The 15050-nt window shown below is 41.3% G+C and overlaps 2 protein-coding genes across 5 annotated transcripts in view; both read right to left on the bottom strand.

Annotated features, from left to right (window-relative positions):
• ccser1 (coiled-coil serine-rich protein 1) overlaps positions 1 to 821 on the bottom strand; it is a 112889-nt gene extending 112068 nt beyond the window's left edge. Inside the window, exon 1 of one of the 2 annotated variants that reach the window (XM_035165991.2) lies at positions 353 to 821. The gene's annotated coding sequence lies outside the window, so the exon portion shown is untranslated. The remainder of the gene's footprint in view (positions 1 to 352) is intronic. The other variant, XM_035165990.2, reaches the window with a different exon arrangement.
• A 962-nt stretch (positions 822 to 1783) lies between these two features.
• Positions 1784 to 15050, bottom strand: part of trim36 (tripartite motif containing 36) — a 33087-nt gene continuing 19820 nt past the window's right edge. For all 3 annotated transcript variants that reach the window (XM_047341334.1, XM_035166056.2, XM_035166057.2), the window contains 6 exons: positions 14120 to 14241; positions 9188 to 9305; positions 8800 to 9005; positions 6453 to 6636; positions 5728 to 5841; positions 1784 to 4842 (listed from right to left, as the gene is read on the bottom strand). In XM_047341334.1, the coding sequence (XP_047197290.1) occupies positions 4473 to 4842; positions 5728 to 5841; positions 6453 to 6636; positions 8800 to 9005; positions 9188 to 9305; positions 14120 to 14241 (1114 nt within the window). In that variant the 3' untranslated portion in view covers positions 1784 to 4472. The remainder of the gene's footprint in view (positions 4843 to 5727; positions 5842 to 6452; positions 6637 to 8799; positions 9006 to 9187; positions 9306 to 14119; positions 14242 to 15050) is intronic.

The following is a 15050-nucleotide window of genomic DNA, read 5'->3' as shown; positions in this document are numbered from 1 at the left end:
GATTCCTAGCTGTTTATCAGGTTGTATTTTAAACGTGGGGTGAGACGCAGGGATGTAAATGTACAGTCTGTGACCACCAGCAGCAGCAGCGGGACGCCGACAACTGTCAAACCGGGCGAGCAGAGCTTAAAACCGGACAAGCTAGCTGAGTCAACACCCTGGCGCCGACCCGCTGCCAGTAAACACACCTCCGAGGACATGTCGGTAAAACGCAGGGTTTCGCTTTCTCTCGGCGTCAGAGGTCACCGGTGCTGAGAGGAATCACGGTCCGGTGCCGGAGCTCCAGCCGGGGGCTCGGCGGCTAACAGGCAGCAGCGGACAAACACACCGACGTTAGTCCCGATAAACGTACGTTACCTTCCGCGGATTCCCAGAGAGTCTGCCGAGGCCGCTCGGTGCGAGAGGCGGCGGAATGTCGATCTCCTCCCTGCGGACACGTCCGAGCTGTCAGAGGCGGCACGAGGGTTCCTGTCCCCGTGCTAATGTCCCGGAGCCGCGCAGAGGAAGCACCTTGTGGAGGCGCTGACGACAATATCACACACCTCCGTGACGTGGAGCCTCCTCTTCCTCCTGCGTCTCTTCTTCCGCGTTGTTGTAGCTACGACAGGCCCAGAGCCTCCTCCTCCTCTTCCTCCTCCTCCTCCTCCTCCTCACAGCTCAGCATCCTCCAGCAGGTGCATGATGGATCCAGTCTCTGTCTGACCGATAGAATCAATACATTCAGCTTGATTTGTGTCATTTGAATAAAATATTTAAAGAAACTAAAGTCTCCATTCTAGTGATCACGTCTGTAATTAAAGAGACAGCGTTCCTGAGCTGGGAGCATTATCTGTCAGGAATAATGGGGACGAATAGAGTTGTGATTTCTGTCAAATGATGCCTGCATTGTGTGGACCGGCTTCCTGTTTATACCACAGCTTTTTTAAAGGGATAGTTCACCCAGAAATGAAAGATTCACTCATCTACTCACCACTATGCCGATGGAGGGGTGGGTGAAGTGTTTGAGTCCACAAAGCTCTTACAGAGTCTCGGGGGTGAACAGTGTAGCAGCTGTCCGAGCCCTTGAACCCTCTGGAATAGTTTACCTTAAGGAATTCAGACGAGAGTTCTCCAGACGTCACTTTAAACTTCACTTTTACATAATTGTTTTTCCCCCTTTAGCCTACTTATGTTTATTGGGTTTTTCTTTTACCATTTAGTTTTGAGTTGAAATGATTTTCTATTATTACCTCTGCCAAGAAGGCTATATTTTCGCCTGCATCGGTTTGTTTGTCTGCAGGATTATGCAAAAAATGGTTAAATCAAACTATTTTGTGGAGGGGTGGGACATGGCCCAAGGACGAAGCCATTAAATCTTAGAGCTGAGATCATGGGGCATATCCCGGAATTCCTTTTAGCTTTTTCTTTAACATTGCGAGGTAGGACCTTTTTTCAGCATATTCGTTGACCAGGCATGTTTAGGGGACTGATGTGCAATTTGGTGCCGATCAGAATAAAAATGCCGATCTAGTGAATTTAAATGTGGATTCATCTATGCACCGTAGTTTCTTTGCTTTTGGTTCCCATCTACCCATGTTTACAGGAGGACGGCTGTAAAGTGAACATGTGCTGCTCAGAGATAAAGTCGGGTGTCAGAGCTGCCATGTTAATGAATAGGATTATCTGTACCTCATGTTGCTTACAGCCTATAGGACATAACCCAGTCAGAGATAAGAGTTACAGCATCAAAGAGAAACTTTACACCTGCACAAATGTATGAACCATATTATTAAAAGAGACAAGATAGATTTATAAACACTAGTTTTATTTGATGAAATTCCCACACGGCAAATTAAAAAGTGTAGCATTTCCAGGAATGAGAGCAAAGAACAGCATTTCCACATCTTTACATACTAAACATACAGAAACCCACCATTTACACACCACATCCAAATACTGTGGAGAAAAAGCACAGAGACAAATGCACTAATTTGAGTGAACAAAAAAAACAATAAAGTTGTGTTCAAAATTCAATTGTATGGAGGAAAAGTCAATTCAAAACCAAGAAGTACGACAAACTATTTTCAGTGCAAATTGTCTTTCCAGGCTAATGTCTAACTACACTGTTCTGTCCTATAGCCTGCTTAATAATATTGCACACACACATTATACAGACACCTGCAGCGCCACACAGTTGCTGACATGCTACAGATTTTTAAAGTGCTAGCTTGGAATTAGATTGACAGCCAGCCTGCAAAAATATTTGGTTCTAAATCCATGACTGAAAGCAGTTGAGTCTTTTAACAACTGTGCCGTGACCCCAGGTGGAATAAACCAATGAAAGAAAAAAAAGGAACATTCAGCCATTTGTACTGTAATTTTTGTGAATACATTCTGTGATTTAACTAAAACCTGTGAAACTGAAACCCAGAGTCAATTTTAAAAACATTGGAATCAAGGATCTGTGAACATTGGAGTGAAAATAACCGACAGCAAACACTTGTGAAACCAAATCCGAATGCTGTCGCAGGAATCCCACATTTCTATCCCTAAAAATGTAAGAACATAAGTGTGAAGTGTTTGTAACCCAAAACAAAAAACCCATAATGTGTTCTATACGTCACAACTATAAAAACAAAACCAACACCACAAACAAAAAAAAAAAAAAGGAGGAATAGTTTGTTAGTACCATTTGAAACACTCCCTTCACAAAAGCAGCTGAACATGGTAACATCTGCTTACAGTAATTTCCACCAATAGTGATACACGTCTTCAAAACACAACCAAATAAACATGAAAGATGTATTTTGTTTCACTAAGATATTATACTCTGGATTAATATGTACATGGAAGTTTAAAAAAAAATCTATTTTTGATTTGACATTAAACAGAAGGCGGACATGTTGAGCCAAGTGTTCCGGATGAAGCTGCAAATCAAATAAACGTGTTTCTGCGAGGAGAAGGTACAGTAGTTAAGGTTTTCCAGGCCTGACAGATAGAGGTAGGTAGCATCGGGCCCAGAACCAAGGCCAGAAACCTGAGAAAACACACACACACCAGTTCCCCTAACCCTCCAGAAATCCAAAATATACATGAATGTACAAAGAAGCCCGTGTGCAGGCACATATACAACATACGTCTACACAAGTGTTTGCTCAGCGAATAGTGTGCCCTCTTAGACTTAGATATCCCAGCTGCTTTAATCGAAGCCCAACTCACCAACGACATGCTGATATGCTACAGTTCACTTGTCTGCACTGCGAGTAAACTGTGTTACTACTGAAGTGTGTTGTATGATAGCACTTGTTGAAAGAACCTGAATGTTTATGGCATTTTTTGAACTGTTTAAAGGCTGTTAAGTGTTGCACTTGAGTCAGCACCAGAAACAACAAGATTTGGATATTAAGTGACTCTGCAGCTGTCAACGTGACGTCGACTGCGAGTGTGCGATATTCTGATACCTGCTAATGTTGACAAAGTCACATCAAGTGCAACAGACGAGTCTAAACAGTGAGAGGCTTGTAAAAGCGAGGGCTCGTTCATGTCAGTGAATGTGAACGCTTTTCACAGTGTGACATCAATGAGTCACAGACTAGGTAGTGATCTTAATGTGGTGATTGTAAAGGTGCGAGGCATCATTCATCGTATTGTGCAAAAACTGCTGAACAGAACTGGGATAAGGAGGAAACAGTAGTGTTTTCTGTGAGAAACGACGAGTAAAGAAGTGAATGACAAGTCATCATGAATATTAACCGTTTTAACTTTGACACCAGTGTCTGTGATCAAACTATAGCTACAGTAAAAATTCACACAGTATTTATGATAAGTATTTCCATTATGCTTGTGCAGTGACACCAATATAAGCTTGCTAGCGCAAACTAAATGACCCATTCTCTTTTTTTAAAAAAGGCAGAAAGGCACTAGCTTCAATAAAGTAGCTACACGGCTCCCACAGGTCCACAACATCCAAACCTGCTACGTTTAGACAAACAGTTACAGAAATGAGCCGAAGAAACAAACATCACTCGATAGTTAACACACACGAATTCGTCTATAAACACAAACCTGGCAAAAGAGGAAGTGTAAGTGTGAGCTTGAAGGCGTTTCATGTTTAAAACAAAGATTCCACCACTTTGACAGCTGATCGTAGCTGGCGACTAAAAGCAAGTCAAATACAGAGACTTTGGTATGTAGAGAAGACCTTTCACATTTATATCAGCCTCTCAAGACCACTGGACACTGATATCCAGTGTCATGGTATGTGAGGGTCATACATTATACATGCCAAAGCTAAATACGCCAGTCTCTAGCAGAGATCCCATTTCCACAACAAGGACCAAAGGCCCTGATCACATCCTCCTCATCAAACCTTTAAAAAAAAAAAAAGTAACATGTTGGATCTTTCTCCATCATCATTAAAACCTGCTCTTCCTAGAACATGCCAAAGATTAAACAGACTCAGGTCCTAACGCAGCAACATACTCCATCCCGACTCAGAAGGTCAGTCTCTTCGCCGTGATTAACTCCTCCAGTTGCACCTTGCTGCTGCCCATGAGGCCGAAGGCTGGATACATTGTTCCCGAACAATCCACCTGCCTCTCATAAAGGCACCTCATGGTGTCTGCGTCGTAGAAATACACCCGGCAGGCGTCGTAATCTAGGCACACCCCAATGCGTTGCGGCATGGGAAGCACGCGATTGCCGGGGTCAGCGGACGGAGCGTTTGCTGAGGAAACGGAAGAGGATGACGAGGCCTTAGGGATGAAGAGTCTGCCCATGCCCAGGGTGAGGAGGGTGAAGGGCTGCGAGAGCTCGTAGCACGTGTCCTCACTGCCACTGTCGTGCCCACTGTCATGGTCGTATCTGGTGAAGGAAGGGGGAGACATAGAGGTAAGATGGGCAGAGACACACGTGTGTTTTTGTTTATATCAAATTTTTTAAACCCATGTCAAAGTCATAATCATGTGTAAAACAGAGCAGGGAAAACTGCACCATTTCAGTCCCAAGAATGAGTTTTGCCCAAAGTGTTCATCAAGGTGCTATTGAGTTAGGCGAGCTGCTCTAATGACTATGTAGCTTTAGAAAAACTTGTTAAAATGTTGTTAGATGTTAAAATATTTATTTGAACAAAAGTCACACGAATAAATTAAGAGAAGTGACGATTTAAAAAGGGTTTAAAATGCAATTCATTGTTGATTGTTGAAATTGAAACTGAATTATTTCTGTCAATCAACTTATTGACTAATATTTCATCTCTATTCTTAATATTTAGTCAACTTCAGAGATATAGGAAATTGTAGAGCAATATTACCTATTTAAAAATCCTCAAGGACTTGTGATTTTTCTGGCATTTTCTTTAGAAGCACAAATACATTCTTTAACCTCCTTTTAAGTGGTTAAATGCTGCCTGATGTGTAACACCTCGCATGCATTATGTAATGATCACAGAATTAAAACATATTTGTTTAAATAATGTTCCCTTACATACTTTTACATGAGGAGGTCTGGTGAAAAAGACAGGCTGTGTGGCTGTGTGTAAGCTCTTTAGGAGTTTACGCTGCTTCTCTTACATCACAGGATTAACTGTGACTCAAACACTTATTGCTGTAATGGGATTGTTTGCCTTTGTTTGCGTCTGTGTGTTGCATTTAGGTACGTAAAAAAGGCACCCAGGTTTCTCAACAAGTCTCCTGATTATAGACAAGCGGTACATGACAGCCGTGTGTGTGTGTGTGTGTGTGTGTGTACCTCGGGCTGCTGGTATCTCTGGGATTGTGAAACCATTCAAGCAGCTTCGAGTCAGAGGCCACTCCAACTTTAACCATGTAGGAGTGCGGCTCCACCTTGAAGGACCAATAATGTCTGCAAAAAAACAATTCCAATGAATGCTACAGGACTAGAAATTTAACTGACCCATTTATTGCCTAATGAATCATTTCCTGATTTGTCCTCCGACATCCCTGCTGTCAAACTCTCCTCACTGATTAGTGAAATATCACTCTATTTCTCAATTGAGGCTGATGACTGTGAAAAAAAAAATGACAATTTAATGATGCAAAAATGAAGTTCTTGAATATTTTATATTCTCATTTCATCTAATGAATAAGGCAGGCTTCCCTTTGTGTGCCCGACTTCCTAGTTTGTCATTTTTGCCAGCATTTAACTTTTTGGAGCACGGTCACACATACGCGAATGTTAGGCAAATACCATGGATCAGAGTTGAACTCCACGTGAAGCATCTGCCATCTGCCTCGCCAAAGGAGGCGAATGTTTTCTGTGTCCTCGCTCACACAGATTGAAAGTGAACGGGAGGTGAAGGTTCACCACTGAAACATTTGCATATGTGTGATTGAGCCCTAAATGTGAAAATCTCATCTTTTTTTCTTTGGGAGAAAATCTTACATCGAGGTTTACATTATCATCGAGCAAATAAATCATGCTGCTGGAAACAGCATTGTGAGTTTTTGGCATACCTTCCCTGAGAGATGCCAGTGTCCCCAATTATGTAATCTAGTCCAATGTAACTGCCCGTCTGCACACGCTCTGCTGCAAGGAGGAAGGCCATGCCCGCCACGCTCTCCACGGTGTCCCGTCGCTTGTTTAGGATGAGCCGCTCCGCGCTGAAGCCACACTTGTCGCTGAACAGGAAACCTAAAGCTGTGTGTAGAGAGAGGGGAGCAAATTGAGATTGACAAATGAAGAGGAGACACAGGAAAGGTGGACAAGAAAAGCAGTAGACAGGTGGAAGAGAAGTTGGGGAGAAAGCACAGACAGACTTCAGAAAAGAATGCATTTTGTTGAGCATGCTCATGCAAAAGGAAATAGTTTATTCCCCTTTTTAAGTGCGAAACGATGTAAGTGGCAAAGGCTGACACATGAGGGCGCTATAACACAATCTTACAAGCCACACAAAGACACACTTGCTCCATTATCACCACACTATGGAGAACAACATTTTACTCAAACCTCATTTCTTTTATGCAGCTGGCGTTCTATAAATAGTTTGTAGGCCAAAGGCCCCGATTACCATAATCCAGGCAACATAAAGGATGACGTGATGATTCCTGTTCACTCACCCGTCTCATATAATCTGAGGTTGACGCTAGGGAAGACCGTTAATTCACATGTGTCCAGGGAAGACCTCATACTAACTGGGGCATGATAATGAGAATAGTATGATCCCAACTCAAGGGTAAACAGCCATTAATGCTGCAGCTGTAATGTGGGGAGGCAGTGATACTGACAACCATGACAGGCTGGAGAGGAATCCTAAAATAGAATCCAGTTACATGTTTAAGACATAAGAAAACTGGGTTAATTTTATGGATTTTTGGCTCATGCAAGCTTCAATAATGATGAATTCTGGACTTGTACCAGTTTTCATCAAATATGACTGATGAGCTTAGAGGATCTTGTTCGACTCGTCTTCAGAAGTGGTTCATTTTTAAATATGAAAATAGCTACATCCATGTTGCAAAAGAAACATTTCCTCCCTAGTTCTGTAAATTTCTGTTACCAGTGATTTAATTAAAAATAAGCATCCGAGTAGCTCCTAAACAATTATATTTTAATTTCACATGAAGTTAAGTAGATCTAGATATTTATCATAGAACTTATTAAAACAGTAAGTTAATATTGACATAGCAGCACATGAACAGAAAAACCTTGAGAAACCTTTGTTGTCTAAAACCACAACTGCATCCCCTCGTACTCATGTAAGAGATGCATGCAAATTGTTGTGTGTGTGTTTCGCCCCAGCCTGAAATTCCACCTCATTACTGACGCACACTGAATCCATGCGCTGTCTTACACGAACCAGAGAACACAGGAATGTGGCAGGTCCAATCAAAACACAAATGACAAGGACACAAATTAAAGTGTGTGTGTGTGCGCGCGCAAGGCTGATTTTGTTGCAGGCCTCAGCTACTAGGGGGGAAAATGCTGACACTGAAAATACTCAGATTTCTGGGAAGTGACAACCACAAAATGCTTCTGCATAACCTTTATGCTTGTAATACACAAGTATGTTCACGAGCAAACCAAAACAAAGAATCTATTGGTTGCTAGGCAGAATAAAAATCTGACTGATCCAGTCGCTTAAAAAGGGAGAATGTGATATGATTAAAATTTCAGCAGATGGTCGGCGATGACGCTGGTTTTTAATGAATTCCACCTTGTGTTTGTGATTAAATTTAAAAAGCCACCAACAGATGCAACTGCACGTTTCTTTATCCAAACCGTCAGTGAACATGAGTCTCCACTCCCACACACCCAGACTAGAGCTATATTGGTTTCAGCCACATGGAAAAAAATAAAAAGCCATAACCATGGTGACAATAACACCATTTGCGCCATTACCTCTAACAATGCTGCTACACGACATTTAACAAACGTGAAGTGAAGCACATGTCGTGTCATAATCTTCCAAAAACTGAGATTCAGGTGCTCTGAGTATTAGGGACAGAGGAGCTCAGTGGTTCTCTTGGCCAAAAGAGGCCAAACCACAGGGGCTGGTTCCTCAATAGTAAGGAGCTTAATCTCCTAGTTAATTAACATTTTGTGGATGAATTAATGCACCAACAAGTACACAGCCTCCATTGATAGAGCATAAAAGAGAATTGCAGTAATCGAGTAGCAACTTTATTTAAATTATCAATATTTCGTCTTAAAAAAAATGCTGCTCCAAACTCCATTCCCTTTTATGTCCGACTACAGACTCAGAGGACAAACAAAGAATACACACCCATCAAGGAAAGAGGGAATAGACACTGCAAAAACTTTTCAACAATATGGAAAACATACAACATCCCTGAGTCTTACCGGGTGCAGGAGGTGTGTGGAGGGTGACCTCAGGGCTGTAGGGGCTGAACATGGAGTTCCTGCAGCTGCGGACCCTGAAGGAGTACAAGCTGTCGGCCTCCAGGTCGCACACAACACTGCTGGGACCATACACCTTTTCTGTAGGCCTCCAGACGCCGCTGTCCTCGCCGTCCTCTTGGGACGGGGACTGGCTCGGGCCTCCGAGTCTGGAGAAGAAGAAAAATGATCAAGAAATTTTAAAATGTTCCACTTCTCAAATAGCTTATTGATCTACTCAGTCCTCCACCTTTATAGCTGCTTTTTAGCCATGCACTGAATATGAAAATCTCTGGGCCCACTTCTGTGGACATCCTCCCAAAATCACATCTTAAAATGTATTAACACCCACCTGCGGTACTCAACCACGTGGTGATCTGTTGGCAGGTGATCATCGGAAAGCCTCCAGGAGATTGAGGCCTCGTTATAGACTCTGCTATGGGACAGGTCAATCAGAGGGGGGTCTGGAACTGGAGGAAAAAGAAAGTGCATGAAGTTAGAGAAGGCAAGACTCTCAACATAGGCCATCAACAAAAGCGTAGCAAGTAAACCTGTGTTTTTTTCAGCGTGACAGAAATCTAAAAACGTGTTTAACATGTATATTATGCACCCAACAAAAATCTCAATTCAAAACAATGCCAAACTTACTAATTTGTGGTAATAAGCAAGTGTAACAGACCTTATGCATAATCGGAAAAACTACAACAAACAAGGGAATTTCAGTAAAAACTCTTGTGTCTCAATCATGCTAAGTACAATACTTCAGCTCATTACCTTGGGATTGAAGGAAATAATGCACAGTAAGGGTGATTCGATTTGTCAGGATCAGGACAATGGACAGGACTGTCTTGCATAATGGAGCCTGTTAAGAGGTTTTCACAGACTCACTGCCAGGAAATGCACTTTGTAAAATCACCCGCAGCACCAGCACCACCTCTCTCCTCTTCTGTCCCACTTTCCCTTTCTTACATTGCACTTTTTCCAACACATTTGTCTTTTTCTTCTGCGGTTGTAAGTTTTTACCATGAAGCCTCAATCTGCTGAGCACTGACTTAACATCCATCTACTGTACTGTCATTCCTCTTACCTCATCATTTACTGTTCTCACAGCCTCAACTCCTTTTTTTCTCCAGAAACACAATCACATCACTGCAACCATCAGAGTCTATTTAAGATGAAGACATTTTTCTGCACACATCTAACAACCCCCCTGTGATAATTCCTTCCCTCATCTCCTTCCCAAAAATTTCCTCTCTTCAGCTTTTAATATTCCCATTTCCTCCCACTTCTAAAGCTCTTTTCATTTACTCATTTTCCTCTATAGACCCGTTCCTCCAGTGTATCCTCACTGCTGCTGAGTTTCCGAGCCTTCACAGTCACTTCACTAATCCTCAGTCTCCAAAGTCTGTTTCTCCAAAGAGCAGCTCTCTCCTTCACGTGTCCTTTGGCAGTCATGCTGGTAACATATTATAATGTGCAGATACATTACAGAGTATATTATTCTATAATGCATTACAAAAATCAGGATTTGTTCACAGACCTGAGGTGACAAAGCATTCTCAATAGCTGCCCCTTCCCCTGGACTTTCTACTTTCAATTCCCTAAACTCACCTCTTCAAAACTGCTCTGTGTCACTCACAATGTTGTTTTTAATATAGTATGTCTTTTAGTCGTTCTTTTTAAAATCGCTTTTAATCCTTTGTCAAGTGTCTGAGTTCATTGAAAACCACTACACAAAAAAAGTATTTTTTTAGCATTTTGTCAAGTGGGATTGATCAAAAAGTGCCATGAATCAATTATAGCTCCAACTTTAAATTTTTGAATCTTTTGACCTTGACATATCCTAAACACCTCCGATTTGTTCATCAAACAAAGAGTTAAAGACTCCTGGATTCACACCTTATACGTTGAGTTCTTCCGTGACCCATACGGCATCCTTCCACCAAGTTTCATGGAAATCTGTTCAGTAGTATTTGCATAGTCCTGCTAACAAACTAGCCAAAGTTTTGTTTGTCCCTGTTGCACAATGCACTTTTCTTATTCGTTTATTAGGGAGCTATTTTTACAAGGGGAATGGATTAAGTCACCTTATGAGCCAAACTAGCTCTAACATTTGATTTTCATCTCTTGACCATTAATAACTCTGCTGAGCAAATAATCTACAAAATCTAATTTCCTGAGTAAAGACTTTCATTCCTTTCATCCTAATCCCTTCAACAACAGATTTAAGATCATGTCTTCTGTCTCAGAGTGAAGTCATTTACGCCGGTTTCCAACAGATGGACCCAAAGGCCAGGACCAAATGGAGCAGTCAGGCCTCCAGCACAGAAGGTCGTAGCCCCTCAAGCTTCAACAAAAGACCCATCACTATTGAGCCCATACATGCAGCACCAAGACCAAGTTACACTGCAGTGAACAGTCTCCTCTTGTGTTCATTTTCATCCCTCTGCCCCATCTGGAACTGTGACAGAACAGAACCTATATCATGTTTTGTCTTTATAATCTGCCCAAAGTCATTGTATCCTGTGCAAGTGGAAAACGGATAACAGAAGAGCTTTTCTCAGCAGACGTTTTGGGGAACCTCCAACTTGAAAGTGAACCACAAATGGGCATTTACACTTGACAGCACAGCCTTTGAAAAGGCTCTTGAGAGCTGAGCATTGGGGTCAGATCCCGCAGTAGGGCCACAGCTGGGGGAACATGGGAGAACACAATTACAGCGTTGTCCGAGAGAGGAAGAGATTACGCACAGAAACATGGAGCAGCTGTAGCACCGAGCGAAATTCAATAAAGACAGTATTATACATCATAAAGATGGCTGGCAATCATTGTAAAGACTTGACGATGGAACATTGTTTTTTTTCTATGACACTTGAGCAGAAGACGGACAACAGAAAGAGGTTTACATTCAGTTCAGACACTGAACAAAACATAAACGCGTTTTCAGTTTCCTGTATAATGGTTGTATCAGGGCTTAGGGGCACTATTGGAAAACACTGTAGTGGTTCTTCACGGCTGCCAGGACTTCAATGAAATCACTGCAATATATGAATGCCCCCACCGCTTCTCTTCTTCTCTCTCTGTCTAAAATCAGACTAAGAGCATCATTAATTCCCGCAGGCCACTTAGATTAAAGACACACCAATATGGCTGCCACCCCACTCAACTGCTGCATACAGCACTTTCCCAAAAAGGAGACCGCAGTGATTCACTTAGGATCATTTTTATATGAAAAACCCATTTTCTGCAGGAAGGGCATTATGAGAGAATCAATATTCAAAGAAGCAAACATGGTGACTATTCAAGCCCAAGATGAGGACTGACTAGATTCATTATTTGGGTTTTAATCATGATGATGGTCAATTCGGGATATTGTTTAATCAAATAAAATTCAGTAGTGTGAGGATTTGAATGTGCAGATTTATTTTCACACGTTCAATGTTTATGACAAAAATGGACATGAGAATAAATGATACATCAGTTTCATATCAGATACATAGCAATTCAGCAATAAGATGATTTTCTCCTTTTAAATCTGATAAGCATGTTTTAGACAATGCAAAGGCATCTTGTTTCCGTACTTATTATAATCAAACTTTTATTCACGGCATCTGTTGAATATTTGATACCATAACAGATTCACTTTCTCTCCATTAAGAAATAACCATTTGTCTTGAACATAGTAAAATTCAAGCAGCTCCTTCATCAAGCCATCAGCTCCACTGTCATTTTGATAGAATGATTTTCTTTTTGACGAGTCACTCAGAAGGAACAGACACATGGAGCCTGTGAGATGAAGCTCACATCACTGATTTTAAACAAACTAACAGCGGGCTCTCTCCGGCGAAGCAACAAAAGGCCACAGCTCACGTTACTCTCAGCTTTGTTTGTCACCAACGGCAACAACTGTCAGTTCGGGTTGCGTCCACTTGGGGGATGATGGCTCTGAGCCAACAGGGACCTCAGGTTCATCTCAGGCATTTAAACTCTCACATATTCACATGTTTTTGAAGGATAAAGTCTGGAAGCAAAGCTGCTGCTCAACACTTTACTTTGCATCGACACTGACCAGCTTATCACTTGCACTGATAAACTGAAAACAACCCTCAACTGTTATCGACTCGCTGTGACTGAACATGTCACAACCCACTGTTGGAGCAGTGTTGACCATCATTGTGTTGTCACATTGGTATGAGCCACACTGAAGGGATTTGAAACAAGCTTTAGCTGTATGAAGTCACTGACAAAGCATTTAAAAAATGGATCATCATGCTCTGCTTTTACTAATATAATGAAAATAAATGTATATCGCATAGTATGTAGAATTCTCCAGCTATAGATTAGTATATACATTGAATTAGAGCCAAGTTAAAGACAGTGATCATCTGCGTTTTGACCATAAACTGCATCAGTCCAGCTGCTTCATGACTCATATCAAAGATAGTCACTTGTTCTGATGTTTCCTCTGATCATTCAGTGACGCTCTGAATTTATTGATTCTTTTTTGCAACCTGGTCGATTATCTGCAAACCTTTGATCTTTGTTCGTGGAAGCTTTTCATTGATTATTTGATCATATGTTGTTGCATTTGCTGTTACATTTTTGAACCTAACAAGAACTTCAGACTTCACAGATCATTGAGCTATGTCTTCAAAATAAATACAATTTAAAAGTAGATTTATGAAAGTAAAATTAAGAGTTCACAAAAGGAAACTATGTTCCATCACCTGACAAACTATTAAAATATACATTACCCTTTTTTGCATTAGAAGAATTAGTGAAATTTATGTAGTATGATGAATCATATCATTGAGCACATGAAGGTTGCTGCTATTTGAATAAAATATGGCCGTGTGTCAGAGCAATCAGAAACGTGTGCTTTGTGTCTTCCCTGGGAACCTTCTACCTGAGCAGACCTTTACACAACAAGCTTTGTAAATCAGCAGACCAGAACAAAGCTGCAAAATCCACTTTGACTATATCCAGGATTCTACCCGTTTATCCAATTTAGCTGCCGACAGATGACCTCTGACCTTTTAGCACAGCACAGTTCACACTTCACAGGGTTGTGCATGTGCAAAAAACTGCTTATTAAAGTCATATTGTCACATGCTAAAGAGAAAGAATAACAGTTGTTAAACCTTTTGAAATGGCTGGGCTGTATATGATACAGCCACATTTTACCATGGTCCAGAGGACATGTGAACAAAGACTGCATCTTAATCTTCAGAGATTCATGTTCATTTTCACCTCGCACCATTTATCTGAAATAAAAAAGTCATACCTCCACCAAAGCACATCTCTTTGAGCAGAGTCTCTTCTCTGGAGGTGTCCAGCACAAACTCATCGAAGCAGGGGTCGGCTGCAGCGTGGAAGGTCCTCAGAGACTCTGTGGCCTTCTGGATCCTGAAAACACACAAGTCCAACAAAACCCGATGAATCACTGAAAGCTGATCGAAAACTGAAAGTTATTTACCAAGGACACAAAATAGGACCAATATTCACTGCAGGCAGACTTCATAATTCATCATAACTGTTCCATCATAATTCTAATCATTCAACTTAATCTATATTTATTTTGTCTTTTGTAAGTGAAAGAGGATTCAAATCTCTTGAAAGGGGAAAAATAAACAGGCACCAGTATCATGTTCCGGAGTAAAAAGGCTCCCTGATAATCTAAAGCTGCTAATGGAGATCAATTAGTCAGCTTGGAGCAGAAGACTCTCCATTACGCAGCCCTGAGTGGACACGGCAGCACCAGCCTCTCTTTAACTGCCCTCGACTTTAGTAACATCAGTGTACGTGGCTTTTTTTATGCTCCTGACAGACTCCACTTCCTCAAACACGTAATCAGATTGATGGTCAACACTCAAACTGACAAAATCCTAATGAATAAATCCACTGGGAAGCAGGACGGTGCCTCTAATCATGGATGTGAAATACACAAAATGAGTCATAACAGTCTTCAACTGTGGAGCTTGTTAAATAATAGTGTTTAGCTTCTGCAATACATTTATATCAGGTTATTATTGTTAAGCTGCATCAATATTATGAGTAATTATTATTATTATTATTATTATTATTATTATTATTATTATTATTATATGACCGATTAGTGCAGTTTGCACTGTGTAAACTGAACTGTAAAACACTAGCTTCTATATCTTGCGCTTTGTCATGTGTCTCACTCCTTCACTTGGGCCACACCCATCCTC

The sequence above is a fragment of the Hippoglossus stenolepis genome, chromosome 9, assembly GCF_022539355.2.
Source record: "Hippoglossus stenolepis isolate QCI-W04-F060 chromosome 9, HSTE1.2, whole genome shotgun sequence".
Classification (NCBI taxonomy): domain Eukaryota; kingdom Metazoa; phylum Chordata; class Actinopteri; order Pleuronectiformes; family Pleuronectidae; genus Hippoglossus; species Hippoglossus stenolepis.
This window is presented reverse-complemented; position numbering and strand designations above follow the sequence as displayed.